We start from the raw sequence: 24,018 nt of genomic DNA, 5'->3' as shown, positions 1-24,018 counted from the left end.
TGGCGCACGGATGAATCAACGTACGCAAAGATTTGGAAGCAAGATAGCGATCGATTGGTAAGCGCCGAAATAGTTTGACAACCAGAACGTGTTAAAAATTACAGTAAGTGTCTCCCTTACTGACGCTCAGATTGTCCACTAAAATCGATAATTTGGGAAGAGAAGATACGATTATTCGAGCCTTGCGGCTCGTTTTTATAATTGTGGACAATTTAGAACTATAAAAATAAACCGCAAGGCTCGAACAATCGTATCTCCTCTTCCCAAATTGTCCATTTTTGTGGTCAATTTGGGCGTCAATTAGAGAGACATTACTCTACTTTGGTTACCCGGCATAGAAACAATACGAAGTCGATAATTTTCGGACGTCTTGCAATTTTCTCGTTGCAGCGGAGAAGAAATTCCGTAACAGGGTGCACGAACTCGGGGAGTCGCAGTTCGGGTTCAAAGGGTGGGGGGAGGGGGGGCGAAGTCCGAGGCTAGGGTCAGAAGGGGGCAAAAACGGCGATCGTAGAGGCCGCGGACGGAAAAAGAACGAGACAGCGACCCGGTTCTGAATGGACGTTCGGGTCCGTTATTCGCCTACGATTCAAAAGCGCTCGGTTAGAAACAAGAGACGCGCGACCGGTCGTTAACGACAAAAGGCTTTTGTTTTTTCGGGGGCAGATGTTGGATCTGAGAGCACGGGACGCTGCGACGGGGTACACGAAGAGAGAGCGCAAGAGAGAGAGAGAGAGAGAGAGAGAGAGAGCAAGAGAGAGAAGAGCAACCCCCGTTTTAGGTTCTCGGGGCCCGTGCGGGCCCGAAGGTGCGCGAAGGAGGACCCCGGGACCGACACGTGTCTCCTCGTCACTTCGCCGATCTCCCTTCGTGTGCAGACGCGTGTGCGCGTCTCTCCTCTCGTCTCCTATCCTCTCGAACCCGAACCGTGTCTCTCCTCCTTGTAACCTGTCCGCAAACCGGTCGAAAGGAGATATCGCCGCCCCAATCGGGTGTCGTCGGCTGCTTATTCATTTAGCAGCTTCCTGCTCGGCACGTTCCCGTTTGTTGCAAAATCCGGAACGCTCTGCTCCCTATCAAGCATTTATCAGCTCCGGTAACCTGGCGGTGGAAGAGGAACCTCCGTCGCCGGATGGGCTGTCGGATTTTCGGTGCGGAACGATTTCTTAATTTATTTTGATCGTGCGACGTGATTTGTTCGTTCGGATCTTTTGGTATCGTTGGGATTCGAAGCTTTCAGATAGTACAGCGTTCGTGAAAATAATTGGGCGTTTCGTATTTGAGGATTTGAAAGGATGATTAATACTTAAGCCGAATTGCGACAGGAATTTTCTTAATCAACTATATTATGTTCAATTTTTATTCTAAAATCTTACGTTGGTTCTTGTGTTAAGGATTGTCTCAAAGTTCGAGTAACATTTGAATGAAATGGAACAATATTTGAAGGGTCAGACTGTGGATTGTTATGCACGATTAAAATTGTTCGCATTGATCATAATAAACAAGGATCATATAGAAATTAATTTGATCCATTAATAATTGTTCCAAGAATTTATAGAATATCTATTTTGCTACAGCATTTCTTAAGAAAACTCGTCGAGCTTATTTCTGCTATCCTAAGATTTAATTAAAAAATAGAAGATACTTATAAGAATGTTCTAAATGAACTTCATGGAGCGCAGCCTTGTTGTTCAAACTGTGTACATTTTATATTATTAAAAGCTAAGAAAAGCCGGACCTCACTGAAGCTTCCAAGAATTTCCTTCAATCCTTCCCTTAAAAATTTTCTAATAACTAGAATCCAAAGGAAAAGTTTCCCCTTGTTTCACATTAGATTACACATTCAAAAGATAGTTTGAATCGTATTCCCCAATGTTCTGCACTAAGTGAACCTCATAAGGATGATGATCCTTTTACGGTGCTCAGTTTTAGTAGCCAAATTAAAATGCAAGCTGCGACCAATGTACCGCACAAGTACGATATTTCATAAGTATTTGGAAAATTGCCCCGCTTCCCCGAGAGCTCTTTAATTTCGTTGTTTTTGATTCGATTCCTCTGGATCCCTTATCTGGCAGAAACCAGAAACAGAGTGGCCACGGTGCTGGGAGGGAGGAGTATTCGTGTCTATATAGAGGAGACCGCGGATAGCCGAGAAAAGATAACATAAAAATACAATATTGCTCCGAGAATGTAAGTTGGATTGCTTACAAATTGGCCCATACATCTGTAATGCCTCGATCACTGTACCGCGTGGCTCCCTTATTGCCGCAGACTTTCGTAATTTCCATCTACGAGTGGGGCAGATACGTATGGGAGTCGCTGAAGGACACGTCCTGAGCTTATTAGTCCTCCACATTAATTTTCTTTCCTCTGCTCTCCAGGCAAGACGAAACGTCCGGAACAGAGGAATCTGACGATGGACGCCAATTACTCGCTATCGATTTCACATCGGGTCGTCAATCTGGAATTAAGTCCACTTCGCTGTTATTTGCACCCTTTTCGTAGACACGTCCTTCTCGTTATTTTAGTTCCAAGCGAAGTCTATTTTCAATAATGAGACCGCAAGTTACCAACCACGTTCTTCTCTTCTTACTATTTCAGTTTGCATCGAACGTTCTCTAGATACTAATAAAGCGAACTACTTAGAGTTCATAGGTCATACTTCTATTCCTTCTTAATTGTATTATTATATTTCGGGAAATATTCAATTAAAGACTAAATCGAAGAATACAATCGTGCATCTTTTTCTTTAGTTTGTATTACATATTCTTGTTTACTTTCCCTCGCTATCTCTTTGCATTACCGCATTAGCGTCACCGTAAGGATCTCCGTGTGTATAATTAAATAAATTAAAGAATATGATCCAAATTTACAGCTCTCCAGATTTCATATAGATCCATCGCTTGGACAAATTTTCGATCGAAAGAACAGTTTCCTAGCAAAACAATAGATCAAATGAAGCAACAATTAACCACTCCTTCTCCAGACACTCGGTAGCTAATTTCACAAGTTTCGGATCCGAGAAAGCGCCGTTTATTCAAAAATAATGATTCGAAATCAAAGGTCCAGCCGAATCGATTTACAAAATCCAGCCAGATGTCACGATCCTCGCAAAACACAAGGCGGAGAACGATTTTTTCCCCCTAACACATCTGCACCGGCGATACAAACGCGGCCAACACTGATAAACTGACGGATATCCCGAGGCGGTTTCCTTGTTAGGACATCCGTCCTGTCAAAACGTCCAGAGGACACATCGAAGCAATTGAATTACGATCATCCCCAGGGCGAGCTCCGACCGTAACCAATAATTCCATTATCCATTAGTATTGGGTCGCAGCAATTTCCTTCTCCGACCGAGGCATCTAACGCGCCCCGTACGTGGCAGCCACGGAACCACGCGAAATATAGAAACGGATCAAGAAGCTGATAGATTCCTGGCACACGTCACAAAACTATCGAACCGTTCGACGTCGACGGCGATAGGGGCCCCGTCGCACGGGTCGTTTCGAAACCGAAAAACGTCTCGTTTCGCGTCATTTCGCCCGAAATGCACGAAAACTTCAGGACCGAGCTCCGAATAGCCAATCTTGTTGCGATATATCGTGAAACGTCGCAAAAGTTTTGCTAACACGATCACAATACAAAAGATATTCCACCGTATTTTTAGAGGCTCGAACAAGTTAAGCCTGATAGACAGATGTTCTTCGGTTATTTCGATTTTTAAATTGCACCCGCACATTTTTGTCTCGTCACCGCGACTTCGTTTCATTTCTGTGAATCTTTAACCGTTTTTGATTAGGGTTTCGAAAACCTCGTAAAAGCTTGTCGTCGAAATACAATAATGTGGTAATACTGTATCTATTATGAGTGCAATTTTAGATTCTCGTCTCTCAGTATCGTTGCTAAATTCGCACAGTTACGATCACTTCCTACGAATTCCTTTACTAAATCTTTTAAAAGCAACAGGCAATTTCAAACACAACTCTCAACTGACACGATCCAATAATTTCCTTTATGTTCACTATCGAGGAAAATACATCAAAGCCTCTTTGTACACAACAAGATACAGACAACCCTTAATTTTTGCCTCTCACTCAACAGAAACCGTCACACATTCGCCGTTAAAAAGCAGCACGTTAAAGTCCGCCCCACAAGGGTCGAACCATGAACCGCCATGAATCGATGATTAGGCTAGCTCCAGCGACGTTCGTAGCAATCGCGGGTAACTGGTAACGAGAAAGATCGCGCGAGGTTTCGCAACGTGTCTGTAGGTTCACAACCGATTTCGCAATGGCGAGGAGCAGCCGGTTCTCAAAACACATAGAGATAGCCAGTAGGTAGACACTGGATTCCGTTCGCGATGTTTACCTTCGAGCGCCATTGAGCGTGGCTGGAATCCGACGGTGGCCATCGAGCCGCCTTTCAATGCACACTGGTCATCAACGAGTCGATCAAACGAGCACAAACACGAGAACGTACACGATCTTAGAGGTTCACCGATCACCGATCGCCGATCACCGATCACCGATCATCGTCGTTCGATTCCCGTCGACCGGTTAGAGAAACGTCGTAGGTAGATCATCAATGGCGAGATCTGGTTTCTCCCATGCTCGGATGCTGACTGGAACATCGGGGCACGTATGGGGCCGGCCAGGGGCCGGCCAAGGGCCGCGGGCCCCGACAGGATATCAAAGGAAGAAAGGACCTACCGGCGCGTCGCGTCCTTCCGTGGTGGGGGCAATTTTTATATAAAACCCCCACTTTTTTCCAGGATCTTTCTCTCCCTTTTTCCACGACGAGCCCTTTCTCTGCGCCCGGAAACCCCATCCGTCCTTTCGACTTTCCTCCAGGGGTGAACAGTTTTTAACCCCGAACGAGTTCGCTGCTCCACGTCGCAGCTACCCCACAAAGCATCCAAAATGGCGGTTGCCAGCGCGAAAGCCGTTCATCCTGCACTCGATTTTTTCCTCGGCTACCCTTACCTGCACAGCGGACGCACTTGGGTTCATCCCAACGTAGGATCAGAGAGAGAAAAAACCGTTGACCCTTCGCGATCTAGAAAAAAAAAATCCGGAGCCGTTTTGTAGATCACGACGGATCGAGCTTTCTCTCTGTCGCACTCTCGTCCCCGCCTATTTCGCCGAAGCTTTTCTTTCGTATCTTTGATCGTTCTCTCTTTTGAAGGACGCTCGCCTATGAAGTCCTTAGAACACGAGACCAGACCTAACGGGTACTCTCCAATGGAATCGGGGTCACGGATGTATAGTCGCAGAGACCGATCAGGGTGAATACTGAGGGAGGCTAGGAAATTTCTGTTTTAGAGGTATGCTGCTGCAGAGTGGAAAAATTGATAAGCGACGCTTGGGATGCGTTGTTCGATGGTGATCTTGTAGGAGAGGCTGCATACGTTTTTTTAGGGGCTATAATGTTCTACGACATGGCTGCAATTTATCTGTGACATCTTTAAATGTGTGAGCTTGCCTACGTCTTGAAAAATTCGACGCTCGACTGCAAATTTTTATGAAGAATTGTCTGCGTTCATTGAACGTAAAGGTATTAGAGTAACATTTTTGTCATCTTCGATCGGTTGAAAACAGCAGCCATATTTTACTGTTTTATATCTAACCCTAGAACGTACCCCCTCTAAAAACTATTATCTATTACTTTCGAAATATAATAAAACATATATTATATATTATACATATTGTCATCATTATCATTATTATTGTTATTATTATTATTATTATTATTATTATATATTATAGGTTGTATAACATATAACCTCAATATTTCAATATTTATTTACATGTTTGCGGACAATTTAAACATTTTTGTCACCGACAATCCCAGGCGTTCGTTCTAGGGTTAATCTATCAATTTTTCCCATTAATCCATAGAATCTGCAGTCTATCCGACAGCAATTTTACCAGCTTCAATTCAATTCAATCGTAACACAGTTACATTAAACACAACAAAATCTTTATCCTTCCCAATCGTTCCGAGTATAATAGAAGCAATAATCAAACCAGTCAACATCGACGCAATTCCAACGAATTACAGAGGATCAAATAATTTCGCAATGTCCCAGATCCATCATCCGAATATATCCGATGGTTAAACTTTCCAGATCAGGTTCACACTATTTTCCTCCAGTTTCGTTTCCGCAAATGACGAGCTCGCATCTAACTCTATGTAGACGAGCTGCAGCGTGCTTCCACTTCGGCAAAGTGACAATGTAAAAATCCGTCGCGGTGGATCGCGTTGGCCCAGCAAGCTCAAAGTTGCCTTGAAACAAGCGCCCTTTCGCGGGCCCCGAAACCCCGGCAACGTTTTCGCAAACTCGAGTTTCACCGGCAGAAATTCGGCAGAACAACGGACGCGAGGGCGGTGGTGCGACGGAGAGAGATAGAGCGAGCTAGAGAGAGAGAGAGAGAGAGAGAGAGAGAGAGAGAGAGAGAGAGAGAGAGAGAGAGAGAAGAGGGGGTCCGGGCGGACGGTCGCGTTAATTCTCGCTCGAGAAAATTCGCGCGATCGTTAATTATTTCGCGTGACATGCTTCGGCACTTGGCGCGTTCGCGCGTTGTCAAAAGTTTGCATTCGGATGTTTTGCGGCGGGCGAGCAGCGAGTTTCGCGGGGGACGTTTTGAATAATGTAACAACGAAGCTCTGGCCCTCCTCCGGCGTCGACCCGCCCCCTCTCTTTCCTCTCTTTACCACGGAACTTTCTAATTAACCGAGGCCGGCCGCGGCGAAAGAGAAACCGCGTCCGGGGAGGAGCGAGCAAGACAGAGAACGGGGACAGAGAGCGCGGGGGTGGGCAAACGGGAAGAAAGAGACGGGGAAACACGCGTCGACGGTGCCCGTGGCTGGACAATAAAACAGCCTCCATGGTGTTTCGTCGCCCCGCGTTCCCCCATTGGCGATCCTGCGGCCGTTGTTATCGCGGTTCTCATCGTTTGTTTTCCGGTCATTGTCGAGAACGGGAACGGCAAGTGACGCGTGCCGTTTCGCGGTTGCCGGAAAAATTCGGCTCTCCTCGCGCCGAGCCGCGCGCCGGGCGCGAAACCAGCTGACTCGCCTCGTGGACACCCTTTGCGCCGGAAGGCGGATTTGAACTTCAAACGACGTGTACGCGAACAGTTCGATTTCTCCGGCGAATTCGGGCCGTTTTAATTTGCCAACGCTGCGGAAAGCTCGCCTCCAGCTTCTCGGCTCGATTTCCGCGATCGGCCGCGACGGGAGCCGACGTTCCCATGCGTCCGCCGATGATTTCGACTCCCACGAAAGGTGAAAACTCGGTTCAGGCACGGCTGGCAAAGGCCACGCACGGTCGTGGAACGTCGACAGGGACGTGACAGGATGTCCCGACATGGATTTGGTAGGCGCTGCTGCTGCCGCCGCCGCACGCCAGCTGGACCCTCTAACTGTACCCACATGATTTATTTTGATGAAAAAATCAGGAAAGGGGTTTTCCTTGAAAGAAGCTGCCTCGATTGAAAAGGGGGACGCGGGACACAGGTCAAACTCTCTAGGACCTGTTTGGCCGTTTCTCAATGGACAATGTCCTGCTGCCCGGCCACAAAGGACCCCCGGGACTAGAGATCCTCCCACGATACGCATGTGGAGCGACGATAGAGAGAAGGATCTAACCGGGCGAGTGGGAATCCGCCGGGAAAGAGAAAGACGCCGCACACCGTATACCCATTCACGGCCCGTGAGAACCAGATTTCATATTTCTCATAACCGTCCGGCCGACCGCGGAACGGATAGAGCCTCGCAGTTTTCTAGCCGGGGCCCGATGTGCATCCTCGCCGCCGGATAAAGACACTCCGAAAACCAACGGACCCGGTCAACCGTCTCAACCCGTTTGTTTGCAATCGGCCACCTGAGCGACTGCCACACTTTGTCCGGCCACCTTGGTCAATTTACCTGTTACAATGAGATTCGGCCGCGCGTGGGAAGCTAACGCCCGTTTTTCCCTGGTTATCTGATGGGCGCCCGGAAATGGGAAAACGCTCCCGCGGAGCACCACTCGCATTTGAAACGAGAAATTTGAAAACTTTGCAGATACATAGATCCATCCATGCGGCTTTAATCTCTTGATCTTGGATCTTTCCACAGATATCGTAATTAAAACCCTTCTCCTTTCCTGTTTCATTGGCAAAGTTTGTTACAACTTCTAGTTAGTCTACCAATTAACCCTTTATGTATGAGAAAAGTATTAACATCTTTTAATTTTTGTCTATTTTGTTACGTATACATTTGAAAGAATTTCACTTTGAAATCCTACAAATTCTCGTTGTATAACTATTGTAAATATCTAGTTATTAGAATCGGAAATATTGAAAGTCTTTTTAAAAGTTTTTTCAAACTAAGGAAAGATCAGTCTTAGAATTATCACGTTTACGTGCGTATAGTTGGAAATGTTTTCAGTTTGTCTCGTAGGGGAGAAGTGGGGGAGTAATGTGTTAGGTTAAGCGAGTCGTCAATTCGTTCCGCAGCAACCATCATTTTTTCTGCTTTTCACGGGGAGCAGCATCCCAAGCTGCACCACAATTACGCGAAATTCATTCCACTCGATAAACCGCAGAATCGAAGATCACGCAAGCGATAAATTGATCTATGACGGATCGTATCAATTTCGAAATCCCTTTGTGGTCGAATGCTTCGGGCACATAAAGAATACTCGCGAGGCTGCGTCTGGTACACCCAATATCCAAATACTTCTTCGGTTTTCAATACAACTGGTGCTTTAAATTCTCTCTGTTCTCTTACTTACGCAATGTCCAAATGTTTATTAAATTTTTACTTTAATGTTGTAATATGAGATTGTATAACTGAGAGACAATGTGTGTACGAAAAGATCATCTGTTGAATCTTTGTAGAAAATCACTGGGTTACATTACAATTTAATGTACATTTTAAGAAAACCATGTGGCCATTACTCCGTAACAATGGCAACTCCAAAATTAAACAGGACGAAACGAAATTAATTACAGCTCTCCGATTACCATCCGGTTCGAATTTAATTCCACCATTAAAAATGTATAGATGCATGAATTATGAGTTCAGATACATGAGGTCATGAATAATTCATTACAATTAACCAACATCTTCCCAGCTCCTCAACGACGACGTCAACATGGTCGCCCGCAGTCGTAGCCGAACCGAGTGCGCTCGCCGAGGCTTCGGCACGGGTCGTAGAAAAACTCGTGACCCCTAATTTCTTTTTTTCACACCGTTGCTCGGGGATCCCGTCGCGCAACGTCCCGCGGATCGACCACGCAATTGGTCCAGCCCGACACAATGAATTATCTCGGACAATCCCACTCTCTTCTCGACCGAACCCCGCGTCGATTTTTTTCGAAAAAAGAGACAGAACCGTCCCGCTGAGCAATTTTACCGGCGACAGCCAATCAGGCGACGACTCGCGAAAACCGGCACACCACTGGTCGAGAGACAGAGAGGAAGAGAGACCTTCCAACCGGTTTTTCTTCTTCTTATTCAACTTCCGGATCAGCAATGGCCGGACATGACTCCGAACGGTCCCGCGTTTTGTCACCTTTATCTCATTGTACGCGTCCTCTCGCCCGTTACTTTTCACCTCCTCGGTGCCCGTCGCTCGTCAAAGCAAATATCCTGCGAGCTGGCCGCCGTCGTCGTGACCCGAAAATCGCGTCTCGAATCGCCGTTTCCGCTTCCGGCGCGAAACGGCCGAACGACCGTGGACCGCGCCTCGAGATTTGCGTAAGCGACTCGGTTCGCTCGCAAGTCCGCGGCTAATCGGCTAGTTATTCATAGTTTATGCTCGTTTGCGCATAGTGTTCGAGGATGCCTATTCATCGAATTTTTAATTGTTTTGCTATATTAACGCTGAACGCAATCGAACTTTAAATATCGCTAACAAAGGTTGCTTTATAATGATGGGAAAACCGTATTTTTCTGGACCATTCGCAATTGTTGTCGTAATGTAAGCTTCGATTAAAAAATTTGTTCGATCGTTATCTATGGAAGAAACATTACAGCGACCGTAAAAAGTCAGCGACTTTGAAACAAGAGATCTGAAACCGGTCATTTCACAAATCTGAACAAATTTTTCTCTGCATCGAATAGTTAGTGACAAAAGCAATTTATTAAGTAACTTTGAATTATGAATTATAGGCTATCGGATATTATAGAATGATCGCCGATAGATAACATTTACAGTAGTTTTGATAGTACTCAAATCTGTCGGTGACGTTTAATAACGTTTTGTAGATTTTGTTTCAGCGCAGACTTTGTGTTTCAAACGTAAAATCGATTTATAATTGTCCAAAAAATCGAAAGTCTGTTGTGGTATATGTCAATGGAAACGTAGAGAAAATGTTGAAGACGAAATTGTCAGATTGAAATAGTTTGAAGATTTGTCAAACTGACATAGAAGTCCTACAAAATCAACGCTGCAACCATCAGTCCGATGAAATGACCCATTTCAGATTTTTCCTTTATGAAGGTTCGAGGATTGATGAATGAAGGTTTTGCAGCATAAGCAGGTTTTTCTTCTTTTTATCGATTTCATCGATATTCTCCTCTTACGAACCTACGATAATAAGAAATCTTTGACGCGATCAATGAAGCGGTAAATCTTTCATAATTTGCGATGCAGAGTTGTATGGTGCATGTACAGTGTCGATGCAATGAAATATTTACAGCATGCACGAAATATCAGCCGTTGCGCAATTCATCATTCATTTATGCCATCGGTGTACATAGGCTGCTGGCATTATAGCAAGTACAACATATTCTATGAGAAAGTTTAAGAGTGTTTAATGAGTCCCCTAGTTGATGGCAGTTTATAATACTGCGATATATAAATTTGTATTCAATTGGACTCCGAAATTATTCGATAAAAATTTATAATTTGTTGCAAATTGTTGAATTAGTGAAAATAAAACGTGCGTGAACTTTTACTTGACTGTAATTAGTTAGAAATCTAATCAACATTTTGAAACACTAATTCATGCAAACGTATTAGCCACGATTCGCTGAGAGCATCTGACAAAAGTAATCCAAATGACAATACTCTCATCACACATTTAGATACAATTTTTAACAGTATTATTACTAGACTGCGGATTTCATGCATTTTCGACAAAAATCGCTAGGTCAAGAATAAAAATTTTAAAGAAATTCAAAGAGTTTGAGAATATCTTATCTTATTATTAAAAGAGAGGAAAGACATTTTCATCCGACTTACATTCCTTACAATTATCTCGAACAATTTTTATTTTGTATAAAAATTCGTCGTCTAATTATCACACTAATACCATAAATGGAAAAAGTCGCTAAATAGAAGTTGAATGATTTCGAGAAGTGCATCCAATGGCGAAAAGAAAATTCAAGAATTTATATACCACGAACTTGAAAGCAAATAAATGAAACAAGCAGCCAACAGCTTGAACACCTATTAAAACAAAGTGGCATTGTTCTCCTCGTTTGACTACTTCACATTTTTTAGAGTGCAACTAATTTGTCCGTATTCAAGGCCATTCCAAGGCCATACTACATAGATCGTATAATTTATCTTGATCCTGGGAACGAAATCGTGCTAAAAAAATGGATGATAATTCACAAACCAAGAATGATAACATAACCTTCTGCAATGTACAGTAAAATAGATCATTCAATTTATCGCGTAAAGTTCAATCGATTCAGACTAATCAGACGATTGTTTCAAAGTAGAGCCATCACCTGACATTACACAGAAAAGAATGACTTCTTCGATCTACCTAACGGAGACAGAAAAATGTGCGAAATTCCGGTTGATGAGCATAGGGGGATTCTCGAGGACACCAAAGATTCGATACACTTCACAGTCGCCCGAATTTCCGTGGCATGAGCGAGCTGGCTCGGCGAACAGGGAAACCGAATCCATCGAACACCACGAAAATCCTCAAGGCTACGCCATTACGGAGTCTCCTCTTTCCCATTTAATTACACGCCGCCAGGAGGGCGAGGCTCCCCGTAAAGTGGCACCCCGAAGTAGCGTTCAAGTTCCCAAAGTTACGGCGTCTCCCAAACGAGCGCGTATAACTGGCTCGCGGGCTGTTGGCGAGCGTGTGGCAGCAGCTCCTCGGCTCTGCTCCGCTCCGCTCAGCTCAGCTCAGCTTCTCTCAGCTCTGCTCGAAGTCGAGCCGGCTCCGAAACCGCCGGGAAATCTAAAAACGACGAGCGTCCACCCTGTTCCTCTGAACTTGGGTCTCCAGAAGGATCCTATTTATAGGAGGACCGAGTGCACGCGCGCGGATTATAACGGGTGACCAGGGCCAAGGAAACACCGACGGCGAAAATAGTCGAAATGGCACCTGACCCGATCCAGAGGCGAGCCTTGAACGAGACCTCTCGCGGACGGGAATTTAGACCGCTTCCTATCGGAGACACCCTTCTTCGCAGATAATGGTCTGGATGAGATGATTGCCGGCTCCACGGCGGAAGCGGGCTCGTCGATAATCGATCGCCTGGGAAAATACTTTAATTCCAGGAAGAAAGAGCCTAGGTGACCCCTGCCTCGCTACCGTCGACGTCTTCACTTTCTAAGTGGTTCGAGAGCAATTGCTCAATGTTTTGGGCTTCTCTTTCATATAGAAAGCTGCTGCTTCTTTGAAACTTTGCGTGTAGATCTCTGATATGCTTTTGGCAAGCGTGTAGATAAGTTGTGCGAATTGTTTCAGACAGCTTTGCTAGTAAATACGGATCTCATCCATGACAGGCTATCATCAATTATGGCTGTGTAACTTCTTTATTCACCCTTTGCATTATAACAAGTCGGACTCGCGATGAAGAATTTATGCATGTTTTACTAAAGATAAATGTTATTCGCGAGGCATTTGCTCTTTCATTTTATAAATGCATAAGATCCGCAGTCTGGTTATGAACGTCTAGGAATGAACGTAAATGAAGACATACGAGAAACAAAACTTCTCGCGTTCTGTTAGGGAAATTATTAACACAATATGTACGGGGACGGTATTAATATATTTTTAAAAATTTAATTTTCTTTTAATTTTTCGTGTATATTTGAAAGAATCTCTCTATGAAATACAAAAAATCCTCGTTATATACTTGTTATAAAAATCTTATTGTCAGTTTTGCAAATATTAAATGGTTTTTAAAAAGTGGATTTTTTCAAAATTCACTAATCAGTGAATGCTCGAATCATTCATGTTTAATCAGTGAATGAAACCCGATCTATGACTCGCAGACAGTTCGTGAAGAACGTATAAGGAGTTAACGATTGCCAAGTCTGACTAGCGATTTATCTGAAGTCAGAAATTTTAATATCGAAGAAAAATCTGTGCGACTCTTGATTCTAGGTCGGACGATGAACGGACTCTTCCTCGAGATACAAAAAGAATTTCAAGTGGATCGGTCCGGTACTCTCTTTCGAATCGTGTGAACCAGCTGTGAAATCGTCGTTTCTCTCGAAACGTGCTCATAGTTTAAAGTTACGCTTCAGTAGCCGATAACTTCGGAAGTTACTATGAACTGTCACTTTAGCAGGTACGGTTCTAAAGTATTAGACTACGAGAGTCCGTAGAAAAAGTCAAGGGAAGATAATTTCCTGTGCAATCGTCGGACGATTAGGTCATGTTGGCGGGCAGAACGTGTCCTCCAGGATGAAGGTGAGTCCCTTGTGTCGAGGAAGTTAGCTCGGCACGAGTTGCGACAAGTGATGCGACGAGTTCGCGTGTATTGTCTGTTTGCAAGTGTACAAGAGCAGCTGGGAGTGAAATAAATAATTGTTGGATCACACCTGAGCTCAAAGCTTTGTCTAGTTGTCGTTCACATCGCTGCAGATTATCGACTACTATTTCTTCCTTGGAGAATGATGAAGAATATAAGAGAGTGACGTGATCTCAATTCATGATCTCGAATTAGCAAAATCTTAAGAAAAGACCAAGATATAAATTCGTATAGGGTGTCATTCGGTTTTATAAATATTGCGGGAAGAAGAAAACTTTTATGCATAATTGTCTATCTGGTGAAACTATTTCGCAACACTCGACGATAAAAATCTAAAAAGAGAGAACTATCGATGACTCTAGAAGCAGCAATTAGGGTTAGCTAACGATGTCCATTAAATTCATTAATAAACCTAACTGAATCGTGTAGCTGTGGATTAACTTTTCTTACGAACTCTTGCATCACCAATAAAATGTATCTATATTACAGCTTTTTCATTCTCCTTTATTAAACAAGCTTTAGTTCGGTGCAGGAGGCAGGAATAAACTTGCTCCAGAACAGTATAAAGAGCTTAATTATTTATAATGTTCAACTAGCCCGGAGGGTTTATCCGCGACAATGGCCACGCGAAATGAGCGAATGGGACCGTTCCTGATGCAAATGGGTCAATCAATCCTTCAAACCTCAATAGCCAGTTCTCTAAAGGAGCCGAAAGAAAGCGTAACAAGTTGACCTTTCTGCTATTGATAAAATGTCAACTGCAAAAAGGGACGAGCAGGCCGCTCGTGCCAGAGGCCATGTTGATCCTCATTGTCGGTGCAGTCTCTAATGTCTACCAAACTCATTAATAATCCTCCTGTCCAAACACACATTTGAACGGTTTATGAAAATTTAAAAGGAACGAGGTCGACCTTCAGCCTATTCTCCGCAGACCGTCGAGTACTTAAGAAGCCATAAAAATTCGCAAACTCAATGGAGAAGGTCGTCGGTCAAACCTGTCCACTAGCGACTCAAAACAGAAAAAAAAGAACACAACAAGTGGATCTCTCAGCTATTAGCAGATCGTCGACCGCAGAAGGGGGGCGATCAGGATCGGAAGAGGAGAGAGGTCAGGTTGACCCTCGTCCTCGATGCACCCTAAACAAGAAGACAGTTTGGTCCAGGGGTTGGATCGCACCTTACCAAGTGAAGAAGGCGCACCCCGAGTGACCCGTGGTCAGGTAGCCGTCGGACCACCTTCCCCCCCGACAAGTGAACCGGCCGACAAAGCATACAATAATGCAAGCAGATTATCGTCCCGAAGGGTGTTCGCACCTTGGAAGGAGGGACTCGGACAATGGTGGACAATGGGTCAGGAAACCGAGACTGCAAACAACATAAATTTTCTTACAGCAACCAGCATAATGCCGCGGCTCGGACTCTGTGTCCATTCTGGACACTTTCATTCTTCTCCTGCCTTTTTTTAACGGGGAGCACTCAGCCGGTTTCTCGAAAAGCCTATTTTGAAGTGCTTGTAAACCCATTACCAGCTGAAAGTCTCCACCATTCGCTCCCATTTCTGGCTGTCGTGATTTCAATGCCGTCGTCTTGATTGGGACGAGCTCCCCTGTCGCCCGTACAACACCCGGCTGAAACCGATCCTGCGGTGATCCTTTTCGACCGACTGTTTGGACATTTAGCATCCTCTGTTCTATAGTCTCGGTGTTCTCGTCGGAGCAGTTCAAATTGAAATCGGTCGTTAAAACCAATTAGTAGGACGATCGGGGCTAAAGAATTTGCAACGAGAATGGATACGCTAAAGAAACTTGTAGCGTACAATGTGCACGGAGTTACAGATCGAAACAGGATTAACCAGTTTTATTGGTGTGCATAGATCAACGTCTTCGTGGTTGACGTTGAAAAAGAGGATACACGTAGCGATCCTGCTTCAATGAACGCGGGTTTACGAATCTCTGGAATGTAAAATGAATCTAATTATATACTAATATGTAATAACAAAAATGCAAAGGGTATTCATATAGATTTTTTTAAGGAACTTTCACATTCTGTAGCTCTCGCTAGAAGAGTGTAGGTATAAGCCGGGGTCGAAATTGCCGTCTGATCTGGACAGGAGGTCGCGTAGCCCAAGGAAGACGCCGCGAAGTGTCGATCGCAGGAAAAACGCGAGTGGTCGACGTTAACCCCGTTTTAAGGGTAGCTATCGCCTCACGGTGACCAATAAGCGAGAGGTGGGTCTGGTCGGGCGTTCGCGAACGAGCCCGACGACATCGTATTTCAGCCGAAATTGCCGAACGGCAGATTGGAACGGACGATATACAGCCGAGTTCGGGAAAGATAGCCCTGCTGAGAGCGAGAGAGACAGAGAGAGAGAGAGAGAGAGAGAGAGAGCTAGAGAGGCAGTATCGACATCGTCTGTCCCGACGTTGGCTGGGACAAGGATTTAAGGAAAGTCCCGGGAGTGGATGGCTAATTAATTTCTACTCCTGCCCCGAAGTCGCCGTTTCTTCCTTCGTAATGGATTTAATTACTTCTGCCTTCGAATTTTCCCGGTGACGTCTTTGCTCACGGTGTCCGGGGACCGCGAACGAAGGCGCGCGGCCGCCGGAGCCGTCGCTGTATACACTTGGCAAAGAATTACGCGATCACTGGTTATTAAGTCGGTCCAGAAATAACGGAGACCCCGGCGCTGGAACTCCGGCACCGTTTTCCGCTACTTTCTTATCTTATCAACTATTTTCGAGCGACGTCGGACGACTCCGCTCCGCACCTCTCGGCTCGGCTCGGCTCGGCTCTGCTCGACTACGCTCCGCAAGCAACCGCGACACGGTTAATGGTCGGGACACGGTGTTTACTTTCCACGGGGTTCAAGCCGAGAAGATTTCGCGCATTTTTCCGCGGTATACAGTAGCGAGCGTCAATGCGCCATCGGACATTGGCTGGTGGCGCCATCTTCTTCTACCTGCTCCCAGAAATCCGTCGATTTCTTGTTTCTGTTTATTGAATTATTGATCAAAAATTGGTGGCTGGTCATAAACGGTTAAAGTCACTGGGTTTACGTTGATAGTTTGACGGGAAATACAAGAAATCGGTTGAGTAACCGGTAATCGTCAGGAAGATGTTTCACAGGGATTTCATCTCACGCATCGATGTCTCTTTATTTACTATTTTTCTTACTTCTTTAAAATCAATATTGTAAATCAAATGGTTCGAATTGGCTAGACTGAGCGTTTGCATGTCTGGACCAAAATATCCCCACCATTCGACGAAGATATCTCAAGGAGTATACATGTAGGTGTGCATTCGAGATCGCTTCTATTACAGTACTCATCAATAATAAACTATTAGGTGATCAAGAATGTTCCGTACTACATATCGAGTGAGACTCTTGATGAAAATTTCAAACATAATTCATTAAAAGTATGAACGTGTTCATGTTATCGCAGTACTCACGATTAATAAACTATTAGGCGATCAAGATAGTTCGTACTGCATATCGAATCACTTTTAATATAAAGGCTTCGAACATAATTTATTAAAAACATGTACATCCCTTCCAATTCGAACTAAAGTATTTCCCCCTTCTTAATTAAATCTCCTCTCGGATAAATTCAATAAGAAAATCAACACTGACGCAAAATAGCAAACTCGAAATAAAAAAAAACAACGTCGAATTTAAAGATTTAATGAACAGAGTAATGAAATCATCAAAAGCCACCCGACTGAGGGGTGAGCAAGAAAGACGCGTCGCGTGCGAATTATCAAAAAACGAGCAACGATCGTCGTTCTATCGAGTAACAGTATCTTGCACAGTCTCGACGCAACCGGCTCGAAACTTACCCGTGTATCGGCAAGAACGTTGCAGCACCGTTGCAACCGTGCATCGAGAGTATCTCATTTCGAAGGGGAGTCGGCGGGGGTGGTAAGCTGCTGATTGGCGTAGAGGCCGGTGCATAAATTCGAGCCTCGTAAGGACTCCCGGCGTTATTCGCTGTTCGCAGTCGCGTCTCACTCGCGTACCGAGAAGAGAGGCAACTTTCCTCACGACCCATAAAAGATATCGCCATTAGCGGGCCCCGTGTTGCAGAGAGAACAGAGAGAAAGACTTTTTGCGGGGTTCGCGTGCTTCTGGGATGAAAAGTCGGCCTGCGGCATGGGTCCCCATCGGTGCACGATCGCGAGAGAGTTCTTACCTGGCCACGTGCTCGGCCCTCCAAGGTGATAGGAGCACGAGGTAGGAGGGAAGAGGGCCAACGGAAGGGTTCGCCACGTGCCCGAAAGGTTAATCTGAGAAATCAAATCAAAGTAGTTTTTTGTCGGAGCACTGCAATCACGTCGATGCGAGCTAGAGAGGGAAGATCGACGAGCTTACGAGCTGCGCGTATGAGAGAGTGAGTGAGAGATAGAGCGAGAGAGGGAGGGGGGAGAGGGACTTAGGAACCGCGGAGGGAAGATGGAAGGCGAAGAAGGGCTTCCGACGGGCCGCATCAAAGACAATATTTAACGCGCGCGCGGGCATAGAAAACGCGCATATGCCGTGCACGTGCCGACAAGGGCGCGTAAAACTCACTCTGTTTGCTAAATAACATCCTCGAAAGTGCCTCGGCCCGATACCGAGCTCCCAGGGAGGCTTTGCAGGACGCCGCTTGCCGCGAGGTGTCCTGCTATGCGGGCGTAATTGCGTCAATTAACCAGTCACGCTCTCGAGCCGCTGATAAAATTGCTTTCGCGAGGCGCGAGACGCCTCGTTTTTCAACGGCCACCGAGCCTGACTGCTCGTCATCGACGCGCGTTTCGATAGCGACTCCTACTCCCGAAGAATTCCGTTGCTCCGTGGCTTTTTATTGGCTACCGCGCGCCTTAAAAAGACAATTTATCGTGCCGCAGTTACCGTAATTACGGAAGAACCTGGTCGTTGATAAATTGCTCTCGTAAACGGAGAAATATATATCGCGAGCGTACCTACAGCACCGAGGATCGATATAACCACTGTACAATTAAGCGGCCGAGATCGTATCGAGCAATTTGACAATCCTCGAGATAGATTCTAGAAATGAATGAAAATGTCTGTAACGATGCTGAAACAAAAGGGGGCCGTGATCCAAGGCTATAAATTTCATATTTGATCTGATTCACTAACACCGGTTAATCGCGCGGAGCTTAAGACTCGTGAATTAGTAAACGAAGACGTTCCACTATTCTAGGAGCTCCGACGTCTCCGCTGATATTCTTCGCGAGTTTTTCGATATCAATCGAGTTTAACCGAGAATAAGGTTTCTATATTAGGCTCGTTAAAACGTAAAATTCAACGTGTTCGGCGAACGGACTAATATGGCGGACCCCTTTGTCGCTCTCCTCTACCATTATATTTCGCGTCTCGGCGCAGACACGCCGACATCGCCGCAGAGTAACAATAATCCGCGTGTAATGGAGGCCAGTCGTTCGACACTTTATTCCCGGCGGTCTGTTGTTCATATTTCGATCAATTCACCGGCGTTCCGTATTCAAACAGCAGCTGTTTCGACATTCCTCGGACAGAAGCGTCACCGTGGCCGCGTACACACGGGGCACACGAATCGTATCTTAATTGGAAATTTGCTTATCCAGATAAGAGGTCGTCACGGCGCAGTAATCCGAGGGCAAAAAATTCGTCGACGCGTTACGAGAAACATCGAGTATGTTCGCCGATTAAACGGAAAAATTCGAAATAAACCTCAAGATCTCGCACGTGAAAGTTCGATGTCGTCACTCGGGGTTAAATTGAGATTGACAGCCACCGTGTTATAAATCCGACACGTCGCACTGTCAACGGGAATCGACAGCGTTCCCGGAGTCTCCGCAAAGAGGCGGTTTTCTCGAAATCGCGGCCCAAATCGAGAGGTAATTGCGCGAGAGTGGTGTTTGTCGTTGGACGGAGAGAAGCGAACGCGTGATCTATTTACTTCATTATATGTATGTAGGACGACCGAAGAGGCAGATAATCGCGATGTAAACAGGAGACGTACGGACGTCCCTGGCCGAAAGGATAATCCGCATTTGCAAACAGAAATTTAAAGCTTCGCGGCCGGTCAGCTTTCCACGGATTCGCCGTTTAAACGGTGAGAAATTCGATTGCGAATCTGCTTGAATTCCGTAACTGCCGCGAGACGAAACGACGTTCTGGTCGACGAGCATCGCCTGTCAATTTCCATTTCGTCAAAAAAAGCCCTTCGAAAGTTCCAAGACTCACCTCAGCAGCGATCATGCTCGAAACGCGAGGTTCAGTGACTTTTTTACTTTCACACAAAGCGTCCACCTTCGTCGCCCCTCTCTAGATCTGCCGCACTCGAACCGTCTCCGTCGACGCGGAAACGTCACACGATTTCGATCCCGTGCCGGACATGCGTACACTGATCGACACTGAAGCCCCGGGTCAGTCGCGGCCGGCCATCGATCGCGGCGGACGTTATTTGGATCGAAGATCGCCTGGACCGTCGAGATCCAACGAATAGCCCGACGATCGAGGATCGGCCATCGACGAACTCGACGACGGAGGCCGTTCGTGGCTGCTTCCGCTCGGACGATCGCCACTGGCCGGCCTCGATCATCGATCGACGGCCAGTCGAGGGTGGCAAAGACGCGTTTACGGAAGTTCGCGACCGGGTTAATCGTTGGAGAAATATTCCGGTATCTTTTCGCGGCGGCGTCATCGCGCGAACTAAAGAATATCGCAGTTGTAATTAAGAAAACGGAGCCGCCGCCGCCGCCGCCGCCACCGCCGCCGCCGCTGCTGCTGGCTCCCCGTGGGGGCGAGGGGGTGTCGGAGGCTAGGCTCGAGGCTACGCGGGGGGTGGTGTGTACCGTCGGGGGTGGAAAAGTCTCTGAAAAACGCGCGCATGACAATGCCGCCCCTCCTTCTTGCCCACCCCACCGCCTCCCTTCGGCGGCCTCTTCTTTCTCCACCTCCACCTTGAAAGCCTCCTTCTTCCTCTCCGCCTCGTCTTTTTCTACCACCCCCGGTGGAAGCACGCCGGCCCCGGAAACCTCGGGGTGGGGGTGTCGGGGACTAATTAAAAATTCAGACGAGTTCCTCGAAGACGTTGGCCTGCTATTCCGCTTTTCCCGCGTCCGCGCTCGCCGCCCTCTTCCGCGACCCCGCGAGTGCCTCGTCCTTCCCGATTCATTCATTCCTTCTTTCCCTTTCTCTTTCTTTTCAGCCCCCTTCCCTTGCCTTCCTTCTTCTTCGCGTCTTCCGCGACGTCCACGAGTCTTTTATTTCACCCGCAACGCCCGACCACGCGACCCACGACGTTCCCTTCTACCGTCCTCTTTTGACTTTTAGCTTTCGTTAGGACAAAGATGATTCTATCTCGACCCTCACGGTGGATCCTCAAGGACAAGGTTTTAAGGTAGCAACGATCTCCCGGGGTCGAGACGGAGCCGAACCAGATTTATTGCGAGCCGATCGGCGACGCCGATGGCTTCCGACTCGCCGACGCGCAAGAGAAATCGCGGGCATTTGTTGACGTCGCTCGCGCGAGAAACAGGTGGCTTTTTCGGGATTTTGCCAAACACGATTCCAATGCTTGCGGATACTTTCGACCGCGGCAATCGTGTCTTCGGAGGGGGGCAGAGCACAGGGTGCCGCGAGAAACTCTATTTCTAGGTTCTTATAGGAAATTCTCACGTGTCGCACTTCCAAATTCCGTTCTTCTTTGCACCGTTTCAAGGAACGACTGCGGCGCAACGATTACCCCGAATGTAAAGAAATGCTTGACACGTAACCAGACAGACCAACTTGACATCGGCGGCACGAAGATGCTCCCGAGCACTGAAGGGAAAAGTTACGTTCCAGCCGAAAGTTTCCGTGATCCTCGGAAAGCCGGCCGCGTCAGGAAAGAACGAAACGCTAACGAAACCTTGCACGGAGTTCCCCCGGACTTTTCAAGTTCATCCGCGGTTCGGGGCGAGCAACGCGGGCCTGTTAACCGCCGCGTCGATCCAAAAATAATGTTGCGTCTGTTCCGGTCGAGCGACGGATGGAACAGGCCTCGGTGTCGTGTCAAATACGTTTCTCACACTCACCTTGCGCGATCCTGACCGCGGGCATTTTGATCCTCATGGTGACGATTTCTCGATCTTCTTCGTGGCTCGTCGCGCGTCTCGAAATACGAACGATACGTTTCCGTCGTGCGTCCAGGACGGAAGGGTTGGAGGAAATCGGTAGTCCTCGTGGCTGCTCGCGTACGTTTCTCTACTCTGTCTGCTCCTCGTTCCGATCCACCACCGGGAGGCGAGAAGAACAAGGGGGGAGGCGACGATTTTTCGGCGGAAACCACCCTCGACCGGAAACGACACGCTTCTGCCCTCCTCCCCCTCACCTCCGGCTCGCGCCGCTCTTCACCAACAAGTCCATGCAACGTTTCACCTGTTTCCACGTTGAGGAAACTTCACCCGATGGTGCCACGACACGCGCTGGCGACGATGCTCGCGCGGATGCCTCGACGGACACCTCGGTTCCTCGCGTTGTCGGTTCCGAAGCGAGCGAATAATTCACTAGGCGCGATCCTCGTGCACGCGCCTGGGCCGCGACGACCACGGGATTGACAGTCGGCCGGGACGCACTTGTTCGTCAACTGACGTCGGTCCTCATGATCCTCGACTGGCGTTCGCGATCGGCCAGGGGGGCTCGGCACACGTCGCGGCGCACATATACGACACCTCGGCGATGACGTCCGCGGGACAATGGAGGTCCCCGCGTGCACAGGTGCGCTGCTCACCGGCCGCCGGCCGCCGGTCACCGAGGAGGCGGTCCTCTTTCACTGTCTCTGCCGGCTGATCGATCCCCTGACCACCATCGGAATATCCTTGGATAATAATCACTTGACCGTCGCGCTCCGGTCGTCGCACGCAAACCGTCACCTTTGTCACTTTGTTCACCTTCGGGCAGAGATATCACCGGGCGGGAACGTTGCGGGCAGGGTCAACCGAAGAGGAACTGACGAAAGCAAACGAAAGAAAAAAAAAAGAAAACAAAACAAGTGTTCTGAAGCGAGGAGAGCCGTGTGTCCGCTCGGGGACCGACGCGCGCGGTCTGGTCTCTCGTCACGCGCGCACACCGCGGGTCTCGTTCGTTCGTTCGTTCCCTCGTGACGGGCCCCGCGATCCGCGAGAAATCGCGGCTTCCTGGTCGGAGAGACTATCGTCGCTGTCGTCCGTGACGCATCTCCGCGCCGTGCGGGTCCCGACGACGAGGAGGCCGCTGGTCCCTGAAGACGGTCCCGTCGTCGGCTGGCCCGGGTACAGGCAACGGCGACGTCAACGTCAATGGCAACGGCACCGGGAATGGTAACGACAACGGCAACGTTAACGGTAACGTCAACGTGAATGGCAACGTGTCCCCGGCGCCGCGTGTCCCGGCCGCTGGCTCGTCGCCGACGTCGGCGACCTGGTGTCTCGTGCTAGGTGAGGACGCGCGGATGCTGGATGCCTGATGCCGGCGTGGACCAGAGCGACGATGGTCCAGCATGGGTCGTATCTCTGAGTGGACTGTGCCGGACGGTGCGCCTAGTCGTGCCGTGCGGGACCTGGTGTGTCGGGCACTGCGCTCGCTTCGGACGCGCTCGGTTCGCCTCGGCGCCGAGGCCGGACACCCCACGCGCTCTCGGGGTAGTTTTCACCCCCGTGGTGGGGGTAACGCGGCCCCCCTCTCGCTCTCTCCCACTCGGCTCTCTCGCCGCTCTCGCTCCTACGGTCGCCATCTCTCTCGGTGCACCGGCATCTGCCGGAGAGACTCTCTCCGTCCCTCGCCTCTCTCTCGCCGCCTGCACATACACAACAGCGTTGCTGTGTGTGCCGTATGTAGCCTTCTGTCGTCTCCCTCCCGTCCCCCATTGCTCGCATTCGCGCGCTCACTCTCTCTCCCTCTTTCTCTTTCTCTGTGTCTCCCTCTCTATGTCTTTCTCTTGTTCCCTCGCTCGCTCGCTTTCTCTCTCTCTCTCCCTCTCTCTCTCTTTCTTACTCACTCCTCTTTCTTCCTCGTCATCGCTCTCTCCCGCGCGCGTTTTCCGCGGACGATCATCCTCTGCCCACCTCGATCATTCTTCGTCTGGCAATGGTGGGCATACTTTCTGCCAGGAGTGTTTGAAATGGTCATCCTCGAGGGGCTATACGCGGTACTCGCTGCCGCAGAGACGCTCGCGTGAGAATTAAACGCGGCGAGAGACTGATGACGCGTTTTTGCGGTTTTTGTTCGAGGATTGTACGCTGACGGCGATTTTTATGGGTGCTCGCTCAGGGATGAACCATTCTTATGGG

General features: G+C 47.8%; 1 protein-coding gene across 2 annotated transcripts in view; it reads right to left on the bottom strand.

The window, feature by feature from the left end:
* Window positions 1–23,324, bottom strand: part of Cph (BCL11 transcription factor chronophage) — a 49,596-nt gene extending 26,272 nt beyond the window's left edge. The window contains exon 1 of one of the 2 annotated variants that reach the window (XM_033465093.2): window positions 21,787–23,324. In XM_033465093.2, the coding sequence (XP_033320984.2) occupies window positions 21,787–21,823 (37 nt within the window). In that variant the 5' untranslated portion in view covers window positions 21,824–23,324. Of the gene's footprint in view, window positions 1–4,371; window positions 4,629–21,786 lie in introns of those variants that run through there. The other variant, XM_033465092.2, reaches the window with a different exon arrangement.
* Window positions 23,325–24,018: the final 694 nt, after the last annotated feature.

Source organism: Megalopta genalis, chromosome 12, assembly GCF_051020955.1.
Source record: "Megalopta genalis isolate 19385.01 chromosome 12, iyMegGena1_principal, whole genome shotgun sequence".
Lineage (NCBI taxonomy): Eukaryota > Metazoa > Arthropoda > Insecta > Hymenoptera > Halictidae > Megalopta > Megalopta genalis.
Note: the sequence above shows the minus strand (reverse complement) of the source record. Positions and strands in the feature narration are given on the sequence as shown.